Source organism: Nakaseomyces bracarensis (assembly GCF_045282275.1).
Source record: "Nakaseomyces bracarensis strain CBM3 chromosome Unknown Scaff13_0, whole genome shotgun sequence".
Classification (NCBI taxonomy): Eukaryota; Fungi; Ascomycota; class Saccharomycetes; order Saccharomycetales; family Saccharomycetaceae; genus Nakaseomyces; species Nakaseomyces bracarensis.
Genome location: NW_027263959.1, coordinates 2,133,250 through 2,159,997, shown reverse-complemented (window position 1 = coordinate 2,159,997; position 26,748 = coordinate 2,133,250). Strand labels below are relative to the sequence as shown.

General features: G+C 34.8%; 10 protein-coding genes across 10 annotated transcripts; 6 read left to right on the top strand and 4 right to left on the bottom strand.

The window, feature by feature from the left end:
- Positions 1-272: 272 nt before the first annotated feature.
- Positions 273-2,321, top strand: NCL1 (tRNA (cytosine-C5-)-methyltransferase; the record flags this gene model as incomplete). The annotated part of the gene is made up of 1 exon (XM_071055139.1): positions 273-2,321. One exon carries the CDS (start codon positions 273-275, stop codon positions 2,319-2,321), a length of 2,049 nt encoding a protein of 682 aa, XP_070909832.1.
- A 273-nt stretch (positions 2,322-2,594) lies between these two features.
- Positions 2,595-3,701, top strand: RNJ42_04974 (uncharacterized protein; the record flags this gene model as incomplete). The annotated part of the gene is made up of 1 exon (XM_071055138.1): positions 2,595-3,701. One exon carries the CDS (start codon positions 2,595-2,597, stop codon positions 3,699-3,701), a length of 1,107 nt encoding a protein of 368 aa, XP_070909831.1.
- A 346-nt stretch (positions 3,702-4,047) lies between these two features.
- RNJ42_04973 (Mg-dependent acid phosphatase) lies at positions 4,048-4,584 on the top strand (the record flags this gene model as incomplete). Its single annotated transcript, XM_071055137.1, has 1 exon — positions 4,048-4,584. The coding sequence occupies one exon, from the start codon at positions 4,048-4,050 to the stop codon at positions 4,582-4,584; it is 537 nt and encodes a 178-aa protein (XP_070909830.1).
- A 1,649-nt stretch (positions 4,585-6,233) lies between these two features.
- On the top strand, positions 6,234-7,172 carry GLC7 (type 1 serine/threonine-protein phosphatase catalytic subunit GLC7; the record flags this gene model as incomplete). Its single annotated transcript, XM_071055136.1, has 1 exon — positions 6,234-7,172. One exon carries the CDS (start codon positions 6,234-6,236, stop codon positions 7,170-7,172), a length of 939 nt encoding a protein of 312 aa, XP_070909829.1.
- Positions 7,173-10,044: 2,872 nt separating this feature from the next.
- Positions 10,045-14,949, top strand: PMD1 (Pmd1p; the record flags this gene model as incomplete). Its single annotated transcript, XM_071055135.1, has 1 exon — positions 10,045-14,949. One exon carries the CDS (start codon positions 10,045-10,047, stop codon positions 14,947-14,949), a length of 4,905 nt encoding a protein of 1,634 aa, XP_070909828.1.
- A 1,037-nt stretch (positions 14,950-15,986) lies between these two features.
- RPS26B (40S ribosomal protein eS26) lies at positions 15,987-16,346 on the bottom strand (the record flags this gene model as incomplete). Its single annotated transcript, XM_071055134.1, has 1 exon — positions 15,987-16,346. One exon carries the CDS (start codon positions 16,344-16,346, stop codon positions 15,987-15,989), a length of 360 nt encoding a protein of 119 aa, XP_070909827.1.
- A 2,088-nt stretch (positions 16,347-18,434) lies between these two features.
- Positions 18,435-19,463, top strand: COM2 (Com2p; the record flags this gene model as incomplete). The annotated part of the gene is made up of 1 exon (XM_071055133.1): positions 18,435-19,463. The coding sequence occupies one exon, from the start codon at positions 18,435-18,437 to the stop codon at positions 19,461-19,463; it is 1,029 nt and encodes a 342-aa protein (XP_070909826.1).
- Positions 19,464-20,110: 647 nt separating this feature from the next.
- On the bottom strand, positions 20,111-23,584 carry SAK1 (serine/threonine protein kinase SAK1; the record flags this gene model as incomplete). Its single annotated transcript, XM_071055132.1, has 1 exon — positions 20,111-23,584. One exon carries the CDS (start codon positions 23,582-23,584, stop codon positions 20,111-20,113), a length of 3,474 nt encoding a protein of 1,157 aa, XP_070909825.1.
- Positions 23,585-24,517: 933 nt separating this feature from the next.
- On the bottom strand, positions 24,518-25,129 carry VFA1 (Vfa1p; the record flags this gene model as incomplete). Its single annotated transcript, XM_071055131.1, has 1 exon — positions 24,518-25,129. One exon carries the CDS (start codon positions 25,127-25,129, stop codon positions 24,518-24,520), a length of 612 nt encoding a protein of 203 aa, XP_070909824.1.
- Positions 25,130-25,458: 329 nt separating this feature from the next.
- Positions 25,459-26,529, bottom strand: LCP5 (small subunit rRNA maturation protein LCP5; the record flags this gene model as incomplete). The annotated part of the gene is made up of 1 exon (XM_071055130.1): positions 25,459-26,529. The coding sequence occupies one exon, from the start codon at positions 26,527-26,529 to the stop codon at positions 25,459-25,461; it is 1,071 nt and encodes a 356-aa protein (XP_070909823.1).
- Between the last annotated feature and the right edge of the window lie 219 nt (positions 26,530-26,748).

Below are 26,748 nucleotides of genomic sequence, written 5' to 3'. Positions count from 1 at the left end.
TTTAATTTACTATATAAACAATTATATATCTTACCCATTTCACAGAAATCGTCGTACAACTTACTCGGTACTTTTTCAACTGGAAAATTTTTTTTTTCCAAATTTTTTTTTTTTTCAGGTGATCCCGAAGTTTGAACAAAATAATGCGATGAGCTATTTCAATACTAGTATTTTTTAATCTCTTAACATGATTCTTTTATGTGTACAGAGATTCATAAGATATAGAGCATTAGAAATCCCCGGGTTTAAAGTTTTATATATAATTAAAATAAATGGGTAGAAGAAGAAATTACAAGAAGAACAACCAGAGAAAGACCTTTGGTGCTCGTGATGACACCAATGCTCAAAAAGGTTGGAGTGAATTGCCAAAGGAGAACGAAAAGTGGGAAAACTACTACAAGAAGTTACAGCTATTTCCATTGGAACAATGGGATGAGTTTAAGACTACTTGTCAATCTCCATTACCGCTAACTTTTAGAATTACTGGGTCCAGAAGACACGCTGATGAAGTCTTGAATCTGTTTAAGGAAAGACATTTGCCTAATTTGACTAACGTTGAGTTCGAAGGTAACCCTATCAAAGCTCCTTTATCCCTGCCATGGTACCCAAACAACTATGCATGGCAATTAGATGTTCCAAAGACTGTGATCAGAAAGAATGAGCAATTTGCTAAGACCCAAAGATTCTTAGTCGTTGAAAATGCCGTTGGTAACATCTCTAGACAGGAGGCCGTCTCTATGATTCCACCAATTGTTCTTGACGTGCAACCACACCACACTGTGTTGGATATGTGTGCTGCTCCTGGTTCTAAGACCGCCCAACTGATCGAAGCTCTGCATAAGGATACCGATGAGCCAACAGGTTTTGTTGTAGCCAATGATGCCGATGCCAGAAGATCACATATGTTGGTCCATCAATTGAAGAGATTGAATAGTGCTAACTTGATGGTTGTCAATCATGATGCTCAATTTTTCCCACGTATCAAAGTTTCTGATGATCCTGCTAAGAAGAAGGGTTTGTTGAAATTCGATAGAATTCTGTGTGATGTGCCATGTTCTGGTGATGGTACCATGAGAAAGAATGTCAATGTTTGGAAGGACTGGAACACTCAGAGTGGTTTAGGTCTACATACTGTCCAACTAAACATCCTGGATAGGGGTCTACATCTTTTGGAGAGTGGTGGTAGACTAGTTTATTCTACTTGTTCTATGAACCCAACTGAAAATGAATCAGTTGTTGCTGAGGCTTTGAGAAGATGGGAAGGTAAGGTCAGATTGGTTAACTGTGATGATAAACTACCAGGTTTGATTAGGTCAAAAGGTGTCACTAACTGGCCAGTAATTGATAGAAACTTAGAAGAAAAGAAGAAGGGTGACGAAGGCACTGTTGACAGTTGGTTCCCTCCAACTGAAGAAGAGGTCGCCAAGTTTAACCTAGAGAACTGTATGAGAGTGTATCCACACCAACAAAATACCGGAGGTTTCTTTATTACTGTTTTTGAAAAACTTGTGGAAGAGAAAGACGAATCTGAGGAGCCTCAACAGAAGAAGGTTAAACTAGATTCAGAAGCTACTGTGAAAAAGGAAAGACTACCAAGAGATGCCAATGAAGAACCATTTGTTTTCGTTGATCCTAACCATGACGCTCTAAAGAGCTGTTGGAGTTTCTATGGTATCGACGATAAGTTTGATAAGACAACCTGTCTCGTCCGTAACGCTACTGGTGAACCAACAAGAGTTGTCTACACTGTGTCTCCAGCTTTGAAGAACATCATTCAAAGAAATGAAGATAGATTAAAGATTATTTACTCTGGTGTAAAGTTGTTTGTCTCCCAAAGAAGTGACATAGAATGTTCTTGGAGAATCCAGAGTGAATCTCTACCAATTATGAAGCACCACATGACCTCTGACAGAATTGTAAAGGTGAAACCAGAACTTCTAAAACTATTACTATCGGACTCATTCCCATCCTTCGAAATGATCAGCGATAATCATATTGACGATGACTTCGTCGAAAAAATGAAGAACATAAGCTCTGGTTGTGCATTTATTGAAGTTGTTAGAGATTCCGAGGAAAAGGAAAACTTATTCCTGCCACTATGGAAGGGTAACAGAAATGTTAACCTAATGGTGTGTAAGGAAGACTCCCACGAACTTCTTTACAGAATCTTTGGAATTGAAACTACTGCTAAGGACAATCCAAAGGCGGAGGCCCAAAAAGTAGCCCAAAAGGAAGCTGCTAAGGCCGCTGAAGCCGCTAAAGAAGAAACCAAGGAAACTGTAGAAACCAAGGAAACTGTAGAAACCGAAGAAAAGGAATAATATAAATGTTCTCGAAGTTATACTTAAATACTATATATCCTGTAAAGTAGATCATATTTTAATAAAATGATAGAAATCTCATTGCCTACGAACAACAAGTCCGACGCGTTGTATTTTTGTTGATGATGATTAATCCTACGCGATGAGCTGCTGATATTGATCATCGCAAATGTACATATTGATATAGTAGCAATCTGACATTTTAGTAATTAAGGGATTGATAAGATAAGGATAATTGAGTTAATTTGTCCGAGGGATTAATATACAATAAAGATGGCATTTGGTAAGCACGCTGAAGCCAAAAATGAAATCAGTGCCACCGATTTCGTATCACAACAAAAACAGCTAGAGGAAGAAGCCAGGGAACTGATGCCTTGGGAGCCAAAGAATTGTACGTATGAATTAGGTTCAATCAGACAACAGGTATATGCATGTCGAACCCACAATAAAATTGGTCTATGTTATTCATGTTCTATATTGTGCCACACATCTTGTGATATAGTTGAACTGTTTACTAAAAGACATTTCACCTGTGATTGTGGGACTGAAAGAGATACCAAAGAACAAAATGAAAACGGAGTATATTGCGATGTACGCAAGAATAGAGAAAGGGATATAGCTTCGCATACAAACATATATCATCAAAATTTTGATGGGTTATTTTGTGGTTGCAAAACTGAGTATGATCCAGAAAATCCAGCTGTCATGCTACAATGCGTTTTGGGTCTTACATGTGGTGAAGATTGGTTCCATGACTACTGTATATTAGGAAAGAATAAAGAAGAATCAGATAAATTGCGAGCAAAAACGGCTACTGAACATGACGAAGAAACTCCACTGGATGGAATTCCTGCATTAGATACATTCGAAGCCTTTATATGTTGGAAGTGTACAAAAAAATATGAACATTACTTCAAAAGGATATTGTCGCATCCGTTAGCGGATGAATTAATTGTGAAGATAGTGACTCAATCGGAAACTGCAACTGAGGATACACAGAAGAAGAGAAAGTGCAGTGATGACAGCGATAACTACTCGATATTTTTAAAGAAGGATTACGAGAAAATTTTTGAAAAAATGAAAAATGATAGTAACGAAGATGGTTCTAAAATATCTATATTTTTAAGAGATATTGCACCACATCTAATAAGTGATGAACCCGTATATGAGCCACCGGAGGAACAAGAAGACGAATTATCTATTGAATCACTAACGAGAAAGATACTGCAAGAAACCTTACATAGACAAACAGCTGTCGAGGGTTTATCAGCTTTGAACTCATTGAAAGATAGATTGAGCACATTTTTGAAACCTTTTGCAGAAACAGGAAAGACGGTGAAGGAAGAGGACATCGTTACTTTCTTTGGTAGTGATAAATAGTCAATTCTAAATTTTTAAGACATAAAGTGATTAATAGAAACTTGAACGATTCTTTCATTGCATTATGGATAAAAGAATTAGCAATGGACAGTACACTAATTCATTTTCACATGTTATTTAAATATTGTCATAACGTTATAATAGTAAACAAAACAGCAATTTTACTCTACGTAACTCGAATTAGAACTCTTTAAACGTTAACAAGCATGAATTGGAATCTCGCTCTTACCTAATTTTTTAAAAATATAACAAATCTCAAAATTTATAGAGAAGTAGAGTAATAAACATGGCTTGTCCGTGTTATGAACAAATTAGCAGTCACATCTCCAAACAACATACTTAAATTATGCATTATCCAGAGGTTGCAGTTTTTGATTTAGATTATACAGTGTGGCCATGTTATTGCGATTCACACGTTTTCCCGCCATTTAAGCCAGTTATTAACGATAACGGTGAAGTTCATACTCTTGTTGACCACCATGGTTTTGAGGTTTCGTTTTTCAAGGACATTCCTAGAATATTTACAGATCTAAAGGACAATGGATCAAAATTGATAAGTGCCTCCAGGACATGGGCCCCCGAAATCGCACAAGAATTGCTAAAGGGATTCAAGATCAGATATCACGGTAAACTTGTAACATTATATGAGATGTTTGATTCCTTAAAATGGGGTGAAAGAAGTAAAGTTGGACATATCAAGGATGGTATGCAGGAGATTTACGGTACTACGGAACTGAAGAAATATAGAATATGTCTTTTTGATGATGAAAGCCGTAACAGAGATGTAGAGCGTCATGGTGTCAAATTCATTTATATCAGAGATCCGGAGAAGGGACCAACCTGGGCACTCTATCAAAAATATCTAAACGATGAATTGGATTAAATACAACTTTCCTAAATAAAGCAGAAAAAAGATATAACTTCATTAATATCAATTTTGAATAGACATTTTAACAATTAACGCCTCCAGTACGATTCTCATAAATATTCTTATTTCAAGTGATGTGTTAAACTTGACAATAGAGTTCTATTGCTAGTAATATCCAATATCTTCTCTTGATAGTGGCTCTGTGTCACTTCATCAGCACCTCTCCTCAAAGAATCAACACAATTAGTTAGCCTTGTTGGCGCAATCGGTAGCGCGTATGACTCTTAATCATAAGGTTAGGGGTTCGAGCCCCCTACAGGGCTTAATTGTTTATTTTTAAATTTTTTTGGAGACCATTAAAATGGTATAACTATTTTTATTCTTAGTCAATTGGCAATTTTAGTGATTTTTTTTTATATAATTTACTGTTATATCCTTCTAAGTCTCTAAATTACAAGTCAAGTATTTGGCAACAATTTATTTTTCAATAAATATATCTTGCTTTTTATTTAATATTTTGGTGGCAGAAATCCAACTAGCAAGTTCAAGACAATATAGTTAACTACATATCAATATATTTCGATATAATTCCTCTTTTATATTTATTTGACATAAAAAAAAACTAGAAAACAAATTAAATATATTAGATTTAAATAATTCTGTATCTAGAGAGATATGTATAGACCCCAACGAATTTTCCAAAAAACAACAATTAATAAGCCTTGTTGGCGCAATCGGTAGCGCGTATGACTCTTAATCATAAGGTTAGGGGTTCGAGCCCCCTACAGGGCTTATTATTTTTTCCACCTCCAATCCTCCCCACACTCTAACTTTTTTATGTTGCTCACCACATTATAGGTATAGGTTACAATTTGATATCAACTACAACAAAGTCATATATACCGTTGTTTGGCCACCCCCCTCTCCATTACTATTATCATCAGATGTATAATCAAAACCTATCAAATATAATATCACCTCCAACGTACTGCATTTCAAATAGTACGTATAAAACGATATTTATCAAAAAGGAAGGAAATAAAAAGAAAATTTTTTTTTTTTTATGGCCAAAAACAGGAGGCGAGAGGAAAGGGTAAAAACAAGGATTCTGATTGAGCTAATTTTTTTTTATTTTCTTTATTTTTTTTATTTTTTCTTCAAGATTGAGAGGGGGGTTTTTATATTTGTTCTATTTTATCTTTACTTTCTTATTGCTAATATTATACTTTGGGTTTTTGTTTATTGACTCTTCTTGTAAGGAAGTTTTTATATATTCTATATATTTTTTGGATTTATTCAGAAGTATAGACCTTAAATAAGACACAGACCATTCGCCCCCCACGTAAAGGAGAGAATTTTTTGGGTGGAACAAGAAAAAAAAAATAAACAACCAAAAGAAAATTTTTCTAAAATAAATTAATTGTTAAAAAAAGAAGCAAAGAATAACCAATCTTTTACTCCCAATACGAGAATAAAAGGAATATTAAATTAAAAAGTGCAAAGACAAGTTAATAAGAAACAAAGTTACAGAGCGGGGACCTCTTTAACATTAAATAACAAAATACTTTAGTGGAAAGAAAAAAGTATTAAAAGAACTGAAAACAAAAAAAGGGGGTTTATACAAACTAAACTAAACAAACAAAGCAAACAAATTACGATAAGGAATGGAGTCTCAACAAGTAGATGTGGATAGTATTATCGATAGATTACTAGAAGTAAGAGGATCTAAGCCTGGTCAACAGGTTGATCTTGAAGAACACGAAATTAGACATTTATGTTCGAAGGCTAGATCTATATTCATCAAGCAACCGATCCTACTAGAATTGGAAGCTCCAATTAAGATCTGTGGTGATATTCACGGTCAGTATTATGACTTACTTCGTCTTTTTGAATACGGTGGGTTTCCTCCAGAGTCTAACTACCTGTTCCTTGGTGACTACGTCGATCGTGGTAAGCAATCCCTAGAGACTATCTGTCTATTGCTAGCATACAAAATCAAGTACCCAGAGAACTTCTTCATCCTAAGAGGTAACCACGAATGTGCGTCCATCAACAGAATTTATGGGTTTTATGACGAATGTAAGAGACGTTACAACATCAAGTTATGGAAGACCTTCACAGATTGTTTCAATTGTTTGCCAATTGCTGCAATCATCGATGAGAAGATCTTCTGTATGCATGGTGGTCTATCTCCAGATTTAAACAGCATGGAACAAATTAGAAGAGTCATGAGACCAACCGATATTCCAGATGTCGGTTTGCTCTGTGACTTGTTATGGTCAGACCCTGACAAGGATATTGTAGGATGGAGTGAAAACGATAGAGGTGTGTCATTTACTTTCGGTCCGGACGTTGTGAATAGATTCTTACAAAAACAAGATATGGAGTTAATTTGTAGAGCACATCAAGTCGTGGAAGATGGTTATGAATTCTTCAGTAAAAGACAACTGGTTACCCTTTTCAGTGCTCCCAACTACTGTGGTGAATTTGATAACGCTGGTGCAATGATGAGTGTTGATGAAAGTTTGCTATGTTCTTTCCAAATTCTAAAGCCAGCACAAAAGAGTTTGCCTAGACAACAGGCCGGTAGAAAGAAGAAATGATTTTATTAGAGACTTAATTCTCCGATATCATTTTTTATTTTTTATTTCTAAATCAATTCAAAAATATAAAAGAATATTATTATTTTTTTTTTTCTTAATCAAGAAATTTGTTTTTAAGTTTCGCCTGTCCTTCATTTTCTTTTTATCTTTTTCTTTTGCCAATCTATGTTATTAAAAATTCCTAATATCAGCTAAAGTCAAAATAACTAAGAATTATTTCCTGATACAAAAATTTTAAGTCAAGGGAATAAATCGATCCTTAAAGACCAATATCATAAAAATTCAAAATTCATTCTCAATATATCTTTAGTTACCATCCCTTTTATTTCGCATCAATTTCTTACCTTTTATTTCAATTACAATTGTTCTTAAACAATGTTCATTCAAATACTGCTATTATTCCTATTTTATTATTTTTTTGTCGCGTTTTTTCCCCAGCCCTCTCATAATTCTCCTCCATTTTATATCTACTAAATCTTATCTCAACATTTCATCATGTATTAACCCAGAACTAGAATATAATGGAAAAAAAAGTAACATTATGAGAAGCATGGAAAATAGTGATACCAAAAAGGAAAGTAAAGCTAATCAGCAAATACGAGTCTATTTATAACAATTTTGGTTACTAAAATTTGCAAATAAAAGAAGAACATACGCTCATAGTCAAACTACAATTTGACAATGACGGAATAACTATGATATTCAAGCAGCTATACGAAGAAAAATATCATTATTTTTTTTTATTTTATGATATCAGTAATAGAACCTTTTTTATTTCTTATAAATAAAGGTTATTAGGAAAAAAATTAAAAAAAAAATATATTGTACATTAATAATCGAATGCTTTTTTTTTGTCACTTAGGTATAATTTATGTCTTTCAAAAAGGTTTATCTTCTCTTTATGCTTAATATATAATAGAAAGAAGACAATAACCAAATAAGAAATAAAAAGAAATAAGGATATTAGCCTTTCATCTGGTTAAAATAGTTTTTATTATACCGAATTGATTATAATAATAAGAGCCATTGAGGAAAAAAAAAGATAAGGAATTAAAAGCAAGTTTTCTTGAAATTTAACCTGTAAAAGAAAAAAAATCTATGAATACAAGAAAAAAAAAGATTAACTTTTTTTTACTAACTTAACGATATATCCTTATATATATATATTAATCAAATTTCCATTTCAAGCAAATCCTTAACAAGTATCAAAAACAATTATTTTTTTTCCAGCCCCCCAATACTTAAATAAGTTTTTTCTATTATCACTATATAATTTTATTTTATACTTTACAATTCAAAAAACAAACAAACAAACATCGTGTTCTAATACAAGTTATCGATATCTAATAATTACAAGTTATCGATATCTAATAATTACAATAAACAATCTATTGTTACGAAAAACCCTAAATTTTTTTTTCCCTCCTCCCACTGTGAAATCGTTTTAATTGGTTCCGTGTGCTTTTTTAACGAGGTGTTTCTATAGTATGGCCGGATGGCCCAATGGTTGAGTAAAAGCGTCACTGTTCAAAAGGCTTTGAATGGCGAGTTTTAATGAAGCCGTTCGAATCCTGTAATAAGACATTAAAACTTTATTTACGTGATGAATGACATAACGCGTGAACAATCTCTGATTTCTAATAACGTGATTAGAAAACATTTATGTTGCCTTCCTTCTGAAAGTAAAGTTTTAAAAAAAAAAAATTTTTTTTTTTGACTGGTACTTATTCTTAGTACATTGTTCTTAGTAAATGTACCGATATAAGCCACAGGATTATCTCATATATTCATCACTCACTCCATTTTGTCGGTAGTCCCCTATATCCTGTTCACAGTATTGAAGATGTTAGTTTCAATTAAGAATTAAAAACTGGACTACCTTATTTTGTCTCAATAAATCGGATTTTATTTTATTTTTCTTTCACCCTTTTAATTTACGTAAACAGTTTTTATTCTTTTTGGGTTCTTCTCCCTCCTCGAAGAATATATTAAGACTCAAATACTTTTTCTGCTTACATAACTCCGTAGTAGATAAGATATAGGTAGACAATGCAATGAAAAAAAAAATTAAACCCTCTTTCACGGACCCTTTTCCACAAGAATCCCTGGCTTATTCTCCTTTCATCTCTTCCGATTTATTTTTTCTCTGCGAGTGTTGTGTGGGTGAGTGTGTGTAAGTCTTTTTTTTCTGTTTTGTTTGTAACATACATTCTCCCTACGATATTTCTTATAAGGGTTGGGAGTTATTATTTTTTTACTTGCTCGCGTGGTTTGTCACTACTACAAAACGCCCTTACTGCCCTGCCCTCGATTGCTGTTTAAATTAGGAGAGAGACAGAGACAAAGACAAAGAGAGAGACAGAGAGAGGGATTATATAGTAGGAGAGAGACAAGAACAATGGGAAACCATCAAGACAAGCCTATTTCTTCATTGCAATAAAAGAGGATCTGTTCTAATTTTAGTACGGCTGTTTTAGTAGGAACTTTGTAAGTGCAATGAGGAAAAAAAAAATGCAATCCCACCAATATATCTTTTTGTCTTTCAATGAGAGAGCATCGCTATTGAAAAAACTAACTCATGAAAAGACTTAGATTCTTTATAATTCTTATAATTCAATACATTTCAACACATATCAATACTTTCTGTTAGAACAATACAAACAATAACGAGATTCTCTAAATATTATAAAAAACAACAACAAATTACTAAAACAAGACTTACCACTGATTAAAAAGCCTAACAAAAACAAAAAAACGAAAAATACATTAACGATAATAAACCCTTATACTACTACTACTAATACTACTAATAATATAATAATAATAACTTTCTTTCTTTCCTACTACTTATCCAATAGATCATTTCTTCATCATGTCCCTTTTATTACCTTCAGCATGCGTATGTTATCCTCTACATTTACCGACACCATCACAGAATAGAAATAGGTCTAATTTATCTTTAAATGAAGAAGTACGAAGTCCGACAAAGACCAAGAGTTCTAATGACGTGGAGATGGATGAAGTTACTAAGAAGAGGATTACTCTAGATGTACGAACTGGTTCTGCTTCCATTCTAACTAGGTCTAATATTTATGTCAATGGTGGTCTAACGATACCTTTAAACCTGACCGAGATTAACTCCTCCCAGCTGCAGAAAGAACTAATGCTCTATTTCGCAAAGGAGAAAAATAAATCCATATCCTTTAAGAACTTAAACGAGTGGATCAGTAGTGAAACTTTCTTCCTGGACCTGATATCAAGGACATGGAGAAGAATGGAGACCACTGTTGCTGATACCAACGCTAATGATGAAACGACAATCAAGAGTAATGGTCGTTTATTCCATTCTATATGTTTTGACGACTCGAACCTTTACGTTTTCGGTGGGCTTATGATTTCTCCTCAAAATGAATACGAGTTCGTGGCGACTAATGATTTATGGAAGCTAGATGTAAAAGACCTGAAGTGGTCTTTAGTCAGCAGAGATCCACAAATCGGTAGAAGATACAATCATAATATGCACATACTTAACGCCAATGATCCTACGAAAGATACAAAAATTATTATAGTAGGAGGTCTTGATAATATGGATCAGCCTGTGTGTAATATTGACATATATAATATTACAAAAGGAATGTGGGAAACCATGGACAAGAATAATAACTCAGATCATGATAGGGACAAAGATAAAACGCACCATAAGAACAATCCATTCAATACGATATCAATGAGCACTAATATTGATGGCAAACCAGCCTATGTTGCTCAAGGTAATAGTTTTTCTGTACTATTGGATAATAACGGTGAAGACAATAATGTTATCCCTACTATTGGGTTCTATTCTTCAGCTGAGAGGAAACAAAGCTCCAGCCAGACCGAAAAGAAGAAGAAAAAGAAGAAAAAGAGTAAAAAATCAAAATCAATAGGCCATGAATTGAATTTCGAGTTAGGAAATGGGTCATTATCAGATTCCTCAAAACCGGATGAGGAGAACGATTACCAATCGCCTATCATTATGTTACCCATGATCCCTAAAGCAAAAGGTACTAGACTATATTCTAGAAAATTAAAAAACTACAGTTGCGCTACAGTTTCTGATGACCAAGACAAATCAATCCCCTACAACCTATTGTATCCTTCTGGTGATTCCATATCTTGTAGTATTATATCAAGCGGCTTCCATAATAACACGAAGGCATCAAATTTACACTGTTTTGTTTATAATGTTTGTTCTTGTACCTGGACAAAGTTATGTTTGAACTGTCAAGATTCATCTATTAACAAACATAGATTCTGGAAGGTTTTTGTTTGGAAATCACATCATCAAGCCATTTTATTAGGTACACATTCAGACGATGGATATCTACCCAGTGTCCAGAAATTTGATTATCTAATTTCAATCTCCTTACCTATGTTAAATGGTTTTAACAGAATACTACATGAAATTACCCCAAATACTAACATTCAAAAGAAAACATCCTTGCGAATCCCATTAACCCCATTGAGTATGATAGAACATTCAACTCATTCACAACCAATTAGCCCAATTTCATCACCAAATCTAGAAAATATTCCTGATCCATTAGATTCGAAAAGGAACATGAGTTTAGCTTCAAACCAAACTTCTCAATTTGAAAATTATATCAGGTATATAACTGATCCTTTAGAATTAGAATCTACAAGTTCTGTTTTCCCACCTTATGCGATGGTATTAGGTAAGGACTCTCTAGAAATATTTGGGAAATCTCTAGCCGATTTTGAATTTGTTACATCTGAAGGTGAAACTATTGGAGTTCCAATGTTTTTGTTAAGAAAAAGATGGGGAAGATATTTTGATAAACTTATTGCATTAGGTTACTCAAATGTTTGTGAAGATTATAGGTCTAATGGAGTAGAATCAACATTGATTAAAATGGGTTCTGAGAATAACCCAGTTTTGAATCCCTACACTTCAAAAACAATATCGACTAAACTACAAAATATTCCGACCAAGGAAAACAATGATGATATGAAAATAAAAGTAGAAAAGAGGAAAACACAAGACGCACCACCTGCAGAGATTATTACTAGTTCTTCCAGCGGTATGGTATTTAGAGTGCCATTCAAAGGTTGTGATGATGATAAAGAACATTGTGATTTAAATAATGGTACTACTTCACCAACCACTGAAGAAAAAACTTTAATGATAAATATGCAAAAATCTAAAAGAACATCTTCACTTGTTGTCCCCGGACCCCTAAAACAACGCCAAAACTCTGTTGATAGTAGGATTCAATCCAGACGTCTTTCTCATCCGGCAAAACTACCAAATGGTGATCTAATTGATGAGTACCATCCTGGGTTGAAACATATCAGAGGATCGAACAAAGGTCACTATAGCCGCCGGAGGTTGAGTAACCATAGCTCTAGGAAAGCTTCGGTTGTATCTCAAGGCAGTTTACTTTCTTTTGTCAGTTCTTCTTCAGATCGGTTAGCTAGAACAAATTCACGGAAAAATAGTGCTGCAAACATGAGCGGGGCAAGTTCCCCTAAAATCAGTCCCCTAATGGTTAACTTACCTCCACTGACCCAAGAACCCTCTGAAAGCTTGCCTATACCGCCTTTGCCGACCAACTATTCCATGTTCCAGGCGCTAAACAGTGTCAATAGTAATAGAAGAAATAGTCATAATCTTGACCATATATATAACGATAAGAGTAGTGCTGGCGCATCTAGGCGTAGTTCTTTTACTCAAACACAAAGATACTCCATAAGTTCTGATCCAAGATACAGTATCACATCTGATAGAAGTTTTGGTCATAGCGAGGAAGGTGGAAATCATCAAAAAAGTTCCATTGCTGATAAAGATAAGAGAGCAGAAGGTCCATATATTCATATGAGAAGGGGGTCTTCTTGCAGTTCTGAAGGGAGAAGTGAACGCAGCAGTTCAAACGTTTCCAAGGAAGACCTACCTGATAACGGTGTTGACATAGAACCTTTGTTACTGCCTAGATCATTATACATGCCTTGGCCTGCAGCTTCTGTTAGAGCTTTTGCTGAATTTTTCTATACGGGTCAGATCAATGGAAAATGGCCACTTTCTCCTGTAACACTTGATCTATGGGTCATGGCTAAGGTGTATGAGATTCGTCTATTATATGACTTAATCACAGAGGTTTTATACTCAATTGTCGGTAAAAAAGAAGGAAGTATTCTAGTCAATTGTAACTCGTTAATTGACCTTTTTGTTTCGAAGGTCAATGGCTGTTATGATGATAATGAAAGAGCAAAAGCAGTAATATTTAGTAATGATGCATTTAAGAAGTTGATAGAACTTAGAGATGCTGTACGTGATATTGAGAGCGGGTTCATAGACACAACTTTAATGGATAAACAAACCCGTCTTGGTTCTTTCAGCACTTATGGAAGCACATATACTGATGGGTTAGATGGCATTCAAGATCGGAAACTGAGTCTATCATCGAATAATCTAAATAAACATTTTAGATCAATGCATAACAACATTCAGAACTCACAAAATCAGCGATCTATATGGAAAAGCAACCAAGACGTAAGGACTGGTTCTATAGCAATACCCGAAGACTGCCCAGAAGCGTCTATATTACAACAGGACTACAATCACTCTAAAAGTATGGATGAACTCAATGAGAACCATGTATCACACCCTGATATAAAGACGGAGCTTTTTGAGCATAATATGTCCGATACTCATTTAAATAAGACTCTAGAAATTGAAGAACAGATTGAGCAGGCTCGATTACAGAATCTTTCAGATATAGGTCTAGTTAGCGGAACTGCTTCTCCACTAACAAACAAACGTAACGACTCTGTAATCAACCATAGTGTTTTGACCGCCGACACAGAAAGCTTGCTATCTTCTGCGTCAGACTCTGACGACCTAGATTTTCTACACAGTGAGATACCTCTTAACATGATGGATATGAAGGTCAGAGAAGAAAAAAATGAATTTGAAGGATCAATCGATCCTCTTTTCAAAATGTCAAACTCCAAGCAGAGCTCATTGCCCAGTGAACAACCTAGAAATAATAATCAATCCGTTGAGGATATCCCTGTTTCAACCTTAGAGAACATGATGTCTCCTAATGCACTGCCACCTGTTGATCATGTCATGAAATACATATATCGTACATCTGTTTTAGTGAATGATGGTGGTCTCATTCTAAGAAGCACTGAATGCATAGAATTTTCTAAGAAATTAAAGAAATTAAAAACCGTCCTTACCAATGATATCCTGAAACTAGAAGAGGATATCATGATGGCACCTGTTCCTACGAATAAAAATATATTGGGCGAACTAAATTTGGATTCTTTCCAGAAATTTGATTCCGAACCGAACATTGGAAAACCCTCAAATGCTTCAAGACCACCTCTAGGAGGCAAGACAATGTCTCACACCATGGATCCTTTCAGAAAAGGATCAGTGACGGCACCTTCGAAGGTCGGACAATCTACCATATCCCCAAGAACTTCTGCTTCTCCACAAGATATGATGGTAAACGCTAACTCGATGTCAATGACTAATATTTATTCTGGTAACAATTTTGGCTCTGGAATTAGTAACTTGGCTAACAATAATCATGGTTCTAGGCAGAAGAAGAATTCAAGATTCAATAGTCAGACATCTACAGGGCTTTCTATCCTTATGAATCCAGCGGTGATGCCTCCTCCTCCTCCATCTTCACCATCTACAATTAAACCTAAGAAGGATAGTTCAGTTTCAAACGGACCTCTTTCATTTCTAGGAATCAAAAAATAGAGAAACATAAATGCTTTCATGAATTAATGCGCTCGATGTGAAATGACGAAATGTTTTTATTGCCTCATTTTCTTTTTTTGCGTTCTTTTATATAGCCTGTTTTACAATTTTATACTGATTTGCATTTATTATTCCCTACAACTGTTTAATACTACTATTAAATATCCATTTATAGAAATGATATAGAAGTTTTTTTTTTTTTTCTTATTACATCTTACAATTTAGAAAAGATGTTACTGGTACTAAGACTTTAAGGATAGAATTATCAAGAAACTTCGATTTTTCAATTATAGAACAGCCTCAGTTGATCCTATTCATACCGCTTATAAAAGGTGGTGATAGAAGGCTCACGGTACTATCTACAGCTACCCTCACTTTTTTAAACTGTATAACAAAAGACAATTCCTCTATCAACAGAAAAGAAAAGTATAAGGATTTATAGAGACAGATGGTCCGTAGACAATAGCCCTTCCTCATCGACTGTTATAGTTGATAAGGATCTGAGCTATGAACCAAAAAATATGAATGCTAAATCGAAACATAGATAAAATCTATCATGTCAAAATATCACAATTCTAAACACTTTGAGATCTTTATATATCTGAAGAAACCTGACATCCTCGAGAAAAAAAAAATAAAAAATTCGTTGATTTTTTTTCAAACCTTACCCGGATAAATATTTACAATTTAGGGTTTCTTGCATTGATCTCGAATTCATGATGGCATTTATAGTGTTACACCATTTAATTATCTATACGAGTAAGGACTTATGATTATATCTCAGCCTATTTATTGCAATTTTTTGGTAGAGATATACGGTATTCAGATTCCGAGTTGCCATTGTTGAAGTACATTTCATCCATGCAGCCATTTATTGACCGTTGTGAAATGAGTCAATGAATATTATTTCTTTGGTTATAATTAAAGTGAAAAAAAAATAAGGGGAATGATATTAAAACAGGTGATCAAAGGATCATATATTTATTAAGTATATAGAATTAAAAAAAGTATTGTTATTTTTCTTTTTAATTCCCAACTTAAGCAGCCTTCTTGGCGGCATCAGCTGGAGAAACCTTGTTTTCTCTGTTGAATCTTGGTCTTTGAGGTGGAGCTCTGTTTCTTCTGTCGACTCTAGATCTAACTCTGACGATTCTAGCGTGGATAGCACAAGAGACACAGTAGTGCAACTTGTTGTAGGTCTTTGGCAAGACGTACTCAGAGTAGACGGAAGCTTCAGACAAATCTCTGACAGCAGCAGCTTCGACAATGTTTCTGATAGCCATTCTCTTAATAGCCTTGTCCTTTGGGACAGACTTGGAACAGTTGACACATCTAACTGGCTTGACGTGACCTCTACCCTTCTTGTTTCTACCGTTGGAAGCTCTCTTCTTTGGCATCTTTGCTATTATATATTTATCGTGGTCTTTTTTTCAATTATTGTACCAATAATATAAATTGCTGACGATGAAAACTAAGATTTCAAATATAACAAATACTTATATAAAGTATAGTGTTACGATGAGTAGAGAGTTCAATGATAGAGAGAGACAGAGGTCTTAGCTGCACAAAAAAAAAAATTTTCCCTCTCAACTCAAAATTTCCTGTTGTAGTATGATATTTCCTTAATAGGAAGGTCTATTGAGTTTTTCTCGTCAATCAGTACATCACATTAGAAATTACCATATCTAGTATGGTATTTCCAAAAAGGGAAACTCGTAACTATTTACCCAGCCATCGTTGACCTTGGTAGTATTTGTTTTTCCTCCGTAGCCTGCATTCCATATAGAGTAACTTGGAAATTACAGAAGAAATAGATGTTTCCTTTTAAGTGGAGGCAATGATGTTGGGTGTACAGATGTTACAGTAACAAGTTTTTGTTTTTTGTGAATTTGAGACATCACAAAAAAGGAATTGAACGCCAGTCAAGTTTCGAATGGAGCGTTCCTTTTTTTATCTTGGTTATATATTTACTGTATTATTGTTACGAAATGCTGGAACATAATGGAAGCTTGCTACAAAACTATATGAAGCTTCCAACCTATTCCTTTCTCCTCACTTAACCCCTCCCCCTCCCCCTCCAACAATCCCATATTAAATGTATGTATATGTGTATAAGCCATATGTAAATGGCATATCTGTTTTTATGACATTCAAATTTTATGTCATATAGGTTTCTTGCATATTACCGTTATGTCATATATATATTTTTATTGGCAGTTTGACAGTGAATAAAAGGTAAATTTTTTTAGTTTGTCCTCTATCGCATAATTTTTTTTTACTTCTTATTGTATATTTTGTAGAAGTGATAGGAGTATCAAGTTTTCTTTACACGGATTTGAATCTCTATTTGTTACACTCCCCCCCCCCCTCCCCTCCCCTCCTTCTTGTCTCTTTTACTAACTTTTTTAACGATTTGTTTTTCTTTTTACATTCAAGATATTTGAAGATCAATTTTTTTGTTCCTGTAGAAAGAATGACGTATACATTTTTATTTTATTAGTTTTTGGAGGTTTTTTTTTTTTTTATTTGTATTAACACTATCATAATAGTCTCACATTTTCTCATTCTCTTCCTTCTCCTTTTACCTTCTCCTTTTCCTCCCTTTCTCCAAATAACGTATAGTTTATTTTTTTTTGTCTTGATCTCTCATTACAGCGGCCTTTTTGTTTTGTTTGAAATTTATGATTTGATTTCAAGAAAACGTTGAAATACCCTTGTGATGCATTTTTTAACACACCCTGCACCGTTTTTTATGTAAGAAACCAAAATTCAAAGATCCACCGAGGCTATTTTCATTTTTTTTGTTATCCCACCGTCCCTTTCTCCTTGCTCTTCTCTCTCTCCGTCTCTCTCTTTCTCCGTCTCTCTCTTTCTCCGTGTCTCTCTACTAGCTTCTCTCTGTCTGTCACCCAGCCTCTCTCTCTTTATTAAGAGGGAACGATATAGTATACGTGTGCGGACCCGAATTTCCTTTTAAGTTGGAAAAGAAAACAGCTCTGCTCGATGATCTAAAGGACGTCTTTCTTTAAAGAGACAATCCTTTTTATCTCAAGATACCCAAATACCCAAAAAAATCCCAAATTAGAACTACACTTTCATATGGAGGGAATTATTATACTATTTAATGATCGACCTATAATTACGCAATTGCTAGTATAACATAAAAAAAAAGAAATAAAAAGTGACGGGGGAAGGCTTACCAGGCTTAAGATTAGGAATGGTAATAGAAAAAAAAGGGCCCTATCTCTTGCATATATAATGAGTATTATGAAATAAAATATAAATCAAGTATATAAAATAAAAAAAAACTATTAAAAAAAAAATAATCCTACCCCGCTGATCAGCCCCACCCTGCCCATACCGTAATGGAGATATTACTTTAAGAATTATACAACACAACAATAAGCAAAAGTAATAATATAAGTAATAATACAATATACTAAACCATAAGAAACCAAAAAAAAAAAAAATAATAAAATACAAAAATGAGTAACTTTCAATTAGTACATTCTGACCTTACAGGTAATACACTTACACAGGAAGTCGAGAACTTCGAAGAAGATGAGTACGATATGCTTAGGAGGCATTCAATATCTGATTATATGCAAGACAAGTCGAGGTACTACGAGTACGAGAAGTTCGATGACATCAGCACAGTTGTCTTGCCGGCGGACAACTATATACAGGCATCACAGACACATATACAGACTCATAACCCTAGCAAAACCAATAAAATGAAAACATACTTTAACAACTTCTTTAACAACGGTATCTGGAGCAGTTACAAACGTAACAAGAGTAATGCTTCTACCTTTACGGAACCAGAGATGCTGGTTGATGAAGTAACATTGAATGATGAGAAGATGGATTACGAAGACACTTTTAACGACAACAATGACAACCTCGATGACTTTACTATGGATGACTATGACGGTAACACGGAACATATAGAAGTATTTAGTGTGAATCCTCGAAAAGTATTCTCCACCGTGGACGATATAGCACTCTCACAACGCCACGATGTAAATTTCCACTCAATTATAAACCAATCCGATGACAACCAATTCTATTTGCATCATAGTAACCCATATGAGATATCTGATGTTGGCGACGTAAATTATAGCATGGATTTCGAAGACAGCGAGGATGATTCACCACAGGACCAATATGTCTCAATGAGTCATCCTCCTGTCACCCACTCAACCACGAATAAAGAGATAAGCATCAAATCGGAGGAAAGGCAGATATCGAAAAATGAGGCAAACGGCACCCATTCTATTAAGATTTCGAGTCTTCCACAAAAGACTAGAGGTCGCAAACCCTCGTTAGTGCCGGATTTTTCAAAGCAATTTGGTTGTGAGTTCTGTGATAGACGATTTAAGAGGCAAGAACACTTAAAGAGGCACGTCAGATCATTGCATATGGGTGAAAAACCATTTGAATGTCATATTTGTAACAAAAAATTCAGTAGAAGTGACAATTTGAACCAGCACATAAAAACACACACTCATTAGTCTTTACTAGGAGGCTAGGTATCATGACTAAGTTGGCCCTCACTTCTATCGATTCTCGAGGTATAGAGGAGAATTATCCTGCACTAATAGTCTCAAAAATATTATGAGCAGTTTTCTGTTAGTCTTTAAATAAAGTAGAAGTGAAATGAGATGGTAGTATTAGAACCCAAATCAAAATTCGTATCAGGTTACTACTAATGTCAGCTCAAACAGTTAACCTCATTAATGCAAAGAAAAGTAGTTAAATAGGAAAATCTTTCAAAAGATCTCGCAAAATTTATCTCTCATTAATATCTTATAATGAAGTGTGTATTAAACTCCCTCGCCCACTCATAACAAAGGGTATAATTTTTAATTAATTCATAGCAGAGATGATCGTCTTCATTATAAAGTAATGGTTTTTGCAAGACTATTAAGCAATTTAGTAGATCACTAAATCATATATTCTAAACATATAGAGTTTTATGTACTCTATAAGAGAATGAACGTCTATCGATTGTTTATAGATCTTATACCACCTAAGCCACAGATATTTATGTAGCAACCTCATAAAACTCCGAACTCTTTTTGTTTTAGTAAATCAACTATCTATTATTATATTATTACTTATATCATTATATTATTATATAGATATCTATTTCAGAGTACTACTTCTTAATGTTCATTATGTCTTCGGGCCTGGCAATCGACACTGATTTTGAACGGCCATGTCTTTCCTCAGAATCGTAGCTTACTCTCTCAGCTGTTCTTGAAGGCCTATCTTTACCACAGTCAATTTTGTCTCCCGAAGAACCACCGCCAAATCCAAGTATCCCAAGCGGTATAGATCCTCTTCTTCCATTATTACCATTCAATAAGGCATCTTTCAGTAAATCTCTTGAATGTGGGTGAGGAGATTCGTAAGAAGAGTTTCCAGAAGATGATCCATAGACATCAGTAGTTTGAGTTATTGGCCTGGCTCTAGAATCGGACACGAATAATGATCCTGCATTAGACGTGAAGTTTTTCCCATCATTAATAGTATTTGTCGAGGAGCTGGGTGTAACAGGTTTTCCCCTTCTACTTTGGATTCCAAAATTAGACCGCCTTGGATTTTCGTGCCGAGGAGTTATTGTCGAGGAACTGTCATTGAATGGTTTCTCATTCTGGTAGGAATTTTGTCTGCGCATATGTCCCTTATTACCAGTACGTAAGACAAATACAGCCCCTCCTTCATCCGAATCTGATTCAGGACCAGAGTCACTCTCGGAGTCTGAATTAATTATTATAGGCGTTATTTCTTTTTTCATACCGGTATTAGGCTTGATATCTAAAAATGGTCTAACTTGACCAAGATTTTGCGGAACATCCCTTAAAGACACAACACTTGCCCTTCCTGAATCAATACCGAATTCAAAAGGTAACGATTCGGTTTCCGTATCTCTTCGGGATTCACTACTATATGAGGCCTCGCTTGTTCCAACATCAGAATACGAAACAGAAGATTCGGAAGATACAGAGGACCTGCTACTGCTATCATCCTCACCATTGAAATTATCAAAGAAGTTACCCCTTTTAACAGTGAACCCTTCTGATTTCTGATTGGAAGCCTTGACCCTTTCTTGTAAAGACATTAAAGGTGATTCATTTCTTTCATCATTGGAGAAAGAGCCTACACTAGATTTTCCTCCAGATGGTTTACATATACCCTTATCCGTATTATGCTTCGTAGAAACTCCATGAGATTTCCCATCCTCATCTTCATTGAAATTAGTTTTATGCGTATTTCTTGAAGAGGAACGAGATCTATCACCTTCATTAGTGTTTGTTGATGCCCTCGGCTTTGAAGGTATAGCCTCCGATAACTGCAAACGTGATTTACGGCTGCTTCCAGAGCTATAATGTGGTGATATCGAGTGGTTTCTTGGTACTCTATCATTTCTCGTTGATGTCATACCGAGGGAATAAGATAGCATGTGAGAAGAAGGATTTCTACTCATATTCCCTTGATTGCTTATAGAGTGAGAACTTTGAGGATTTGGTGTCGAGGTTCCTGAATTCGTACCCAGTTGGAATTTAGTAAACGTCGAAGTGGATGAACTAATTTTCTGATCATGATTAGAAACATCATTGTCCATACCCATCTTAGTCAATGCAAAATTATCAATATAGAAACTATCTAAAGATGCAAAAGAGGAATTTATTGGCAGGTTCACAACATTTTTGTTTTGATGTTTATCTTCAAATTCTCTCATATCTCTCTCAAACTGTTCCTTTTGAGAAAGCATTTCAGAACTGCTTTCTTCAGTATCACTAAACGACGTTCCTTGGGCGTCCTCAAGGTCTCCTTCTACAGAACAATCATCATCGCTCATTTCCAAGCGTATATTCCCAAGTTTAGGATTTTCTTGCTTATTTCGAATTTTCTTCGAAATATCTTTTCGCTTAGAGGAGACATTGCGTGAGAAACTTTTTCGTAGATCCTTCATATTTTTTAGGATGGACCCTTCACTGACTATAATACTGTTGTCCTTATCTCTAGTGTCGCAAAATTTTTCCATATCAAAGCTCTGATCTGAAGATGCATTCTCCCGGTAAGATATACTTTTCAATTCAGATTCTTTGATTTTCTTACCCACTCCAGACACTGCGTTTTTCAATTCATGTTTGGTAATAGATATTTGTTTTAGATAATCTCTTTGGTCGGATTGGAAATTGAATTTATCTTCTAATTTAGCAGCCAACTCCTGTTCACTGTCACCAGTCAAATGGTCGAAATCCCAAGTAACAAATGGATGTCTTTTTATATTTGGAATATTTATCCTTTTGGAAGGGTTCTTTTCTAGTAATTTAGTAACTAAATCTTTAGCCGCTTCGTATTCCCCTTCGCCACACATATTTAAGGTTTTATTATCAAGTAGCATTTTTTCATAACTAGGGAATTCTATTGGATCATTTACGATCTTTTCAAATAGTTCGAGTTCAAACTCTGATTTATAAGGAAGTTTGCCAAATAGCAAACAGTACAACGTTATTCCAAGTGCCCATATGTCAATCATGAAAGATATACACGATCCCTTGAAAAGTTCCTGCTTATCCAATTGAAATGTTTCAAATGCATCTTCACCTAGACAAATTTCAGGAGCAAAAAAAGCAGGCGTTCCTGCAGTCTTGGCTAGTTCCAGCTCATCAATGGTATCATCACTCCCGTCGACATCAGAACTTGATGCTGCAAAGGAAACTCCGAAGTCAGATATCTTAACTGTCCCATCATCGGCTATAAGTAAGTTTGCTGGTTTAATGTCACGATGAATAATGCCTTGATAATGAAGATATTCCAAACCAAGAACCACACCCCTTAAAATCTCTCTCGTTACCTGGAAACTCAGCGGGGATGGTCCTTTTGCTTCAGTTTCCAAACAATCCGGAGGACACCACTTAACTTCACCTTTGGCACAGTACTCTAACACTAAATAAATCTTCCTTGATTTCATATCATCTAAAACCTCTAATAATCTAACGACATGTCTATGTTGGCATTTCTTCATTATGGCAATTTCTCTTTTGATTTTATCATTTTCTGTACTCTTTGGCTTTCTAAAACTGAAAAATTTCTTTTCTTTTTTCTCATGTCTGTCCACTATTTTAATTGCTACTAATTGTTTACTAACCAGATCTCTTCCAAGCTTAACTTTTCCATGCTGGCCATGTCCCAGTTCTCTGATAATTTCGTATGTATTAAGGACTTTCCTTTTCGATACAGGGTCATATGTCAGCTTTATTCTATTAGTTTCCTTTACCTTAGGATGTTGACGAATCTTTGCATTGTACGCCAGGCCCGAGACCAGATTAGAGCTCAAATGTTCCTGATGCTGCGGGTGGTTTAATTGTGTAACCATTTGTCTCTCTAACAACATGTTAAGTGAATCCAAAGAGGAAGATGAGGCTGACAATCCCTCAGGCAGCTCATCAAAACGTTTGCGTATTGGGGAGTTATTTGTCAGTGAGGAATTCATGGTAGAACTCGTAGTCACTTGAGTATCATTCTTTGTATCCTTATTTGACGACGATAGTACTAGTTCTAACTGTAGATTTGCAGGTATGTCCACCTCTTCTATAATATCTCCATTATTCGTACTCATATTCTAATAAACATAAATTTGCAGTTATAATATTTTTCTTTCTTCTTTTCAAGGAATTGAGAATTGAATAAATAAACAATATTATTTTTTTTTTTATAATTTAATGTCAAAACAAATAAAATCAAAGGAATCCAATAAACAAACAAACAAACAATACTGAAAAAATGGTTAATTATAATCCTCTATAATTTTCAGACAAATAGCTATGCACAATAATTTTTTTTTGGGTAGAATAAGTTGTAAGATAATGAAAAAAAAAATCCCACTAAAAATGAATGTAATCTAATTTATACTCTCAAGTAGAGGAAACCAAGTACTTTCCCTTCTTTTATCTCTTTCACTTTATATTTCTTTTTATCTTGGAAAAATACACCTCTTCTCATCCAAATTAGAAAGGATAAAGAACGCAACAATGCTTCAAAAATATTATTATATGATATTTCCAATCTCTGTCTCTCTTTTTATCCCAAGGACCTATATAAATTATCAGCAAATTTGCCAATTAATAACGGGGATTATACGATAAAGAAATTTAGCTTTTTTTTAAATTTGCTTTTAGCTTTAAATATTAAGACAGCTTATACTATAAAAGAAAGTGATATATAAAAAATATTCAGATCTGAGACTAAAAAACCTCCCCGCCTTCAAAAAAATGAAATAAAATTTAAATTATCGAAAAGTACAAAAAACAAATATAAACGAAAACAGATCTTTAGAGATTCCCTTTTCTTCCTTTAAAAAAAAAAATAAAAAGATACCAAACCTGAATAATCAAACAGCTCGTAGATAATGATACACATGTGATATATTTATTCCTATATTATTACACATAAATTAATATACATTATAAGTGGTTCATATATTCATACTGTGAGTCTATGTATCTTACATCTATATTTATACAATCGTTGCAATTCATTAACTAAGGCAGTTTCATTCCTTAGGTGTTGTGGGTACGGAAGGGAAGTTGAATTTGGTTTCTAATTCAGTAGGGTCTGTATTTGAGTACTGTTCTTGTATCTTCTTTATTCTAATCTCTTTTATCCTCTGTCTTTCTTTGAGATCAACTCGGTTCTGGAACATCACGTCACTCAGTTTGTAACGTTTAGTATCTTTTTGTAACTGGGTTAACCTGTCCAGAAGTTGTTCATATTCCCTCTGTAGGTTAGCAGGTGTGTTTTCTTCTTTGGTCTTCTCCTTTTCTTCTTTACTGTCTTCTTTAGAGTCCTTTTTGTCTTCTTCTTTCTTCTTGTTTGTGGTGGAGATAAATTTATTAACCCATCCATCCCAATTACCTAGCCCACCCTTCGTTTGCACCATGGACAGAGCACGTTTGGTGTCTTTCATCTTGGCCACAACCTCGTCATACTCAGTACCATATACTGGTACTGCAAACTGAGGGTTGTCCTGTAAGTGTAAATCACATGTGTAAAACCAATCCGGACCGCTCTTGTTGAATAATACCGTTGTACTAGGTTTGTGACACAGTACACACCCTTGTGTATCTCTCAAAGCTACTTTCCTCTTGACATATTCATTAATCATTTTCTTCAAGATATAGATTTTTGTCTCTCAACTTTGGAGGATTGTAATTGCAAACTCTACCATTAAAATCAGTCTTTATTAAGATATTACATCAATTTTATCGTTTTTCTCCTTTCAATCTTCCTATCGGGACCGTTATCAATACAACTAACAGTTAATAAAGTTTAATAATAAAATAAAAAAAGTATAGATTCATTAAATATAGCAAAGAGCCCTATGAGGAACTAGTATTAATATCTAAGTATATGCATTAAAAGTAAATAAAAAAAAAAATTAAAAAAATAAACAAGTAAAAAAATGTAAAGATCATGATGGGATTACGGGAGAAGCTATAATCTTCTCTTGGCTCTATCCCAGGCACCACGAGGCTTCTTATTCTGTCTAGAAGTACTGTTTGTCAGCTTTCTCTTTGAGTTGAAAATACTGAAATCTTCACCACCTATTATATTAACTTTAGCCATTCTTTCTCTTTGTTTTTGCTTCTTTTTCTCGAGACTACTGGCGCCGACATTAAGTCTGGTGAAGTTTTCTTCTTCATAGTTCGTGACTCTACGTTCCTTCTCGGTATCTCTTAGTGACTTAATACCACCTCTACCGTGATTAACAATGTTGGCACCAATTGAAGATTCCCAGTCCGGTTGATCGGATGATTCCCTGATATAATCTTCCATAGCTTGCATTCTAGATCTGTTACTCTTGTCCTTGTGTTCTCTAGCAATGAATCTATCTTCAAAGTGACCTTGTTGTGGAGGCAACATGGCACTAATCTTTGGTGGTCTATAAACAGCCTTTTCGTCGTCGCCTTCGCCTTCGTCCTCTTGTTCTTCTTGTTCACCTTCTCCTCTTCTTGCGCTACTACCCTTTGATGATGCCACAAGACCAGCAGTGTTAGGTCTGTAACTCAACTCCTCATCACTGCTACTGTCATCGTCACCATCATCATCACCATCGGCACCATGCAACCCAAGCTCTGACTTCTCAGCAGCTCTGGCCTCCGCGTCATTATACTCCTTCTCCATTCTGTTATATGCCCTGGTCAACTTATCCAATTGGTACGAAAGCTTCTTCTCTAGCGGTTTAATACCTCTTTCCAACACAACACGGTGTTGTACAGACCTCTCACGAGCCTCCTCAGCAGTAGCACGCTCACCACTAGTGTCCATCTTATCATTCAAAACCAACATCAAAGAATTCAAATACGCTAACATCGACCCGTTCTTCAACGATAATAAAGAAACCTTGTCATCCGTACTACTCCCATCTTTACCCAAATACTTCATAAACCCAGCATTCACATCCAAACTACCAGACCTATATTGGTCCTTTAACTTCCCCAGTGATTCAGTAGTTGCCTTCAAAGAATCATTGATCTCACGTAATGCACTACCTAACTCAGCCATTATCTTCTTTCTAGTTTAATATATATCTATCTATCCAGTTCTTACAATGTCAAGCTATCTAGCTATCTTGAGTTTGATGCTTGAATAAAATATTGAGTACTTTTAATTATTCATTTTTGCGATGAGCTTATGGTTTTCTTTGAAGATTGAAAAAAAAAATTTTATAATTTGACGTTGTGCGGATCGTTCTGTGGCTCTGAAAATTTTCATTCCAAATGA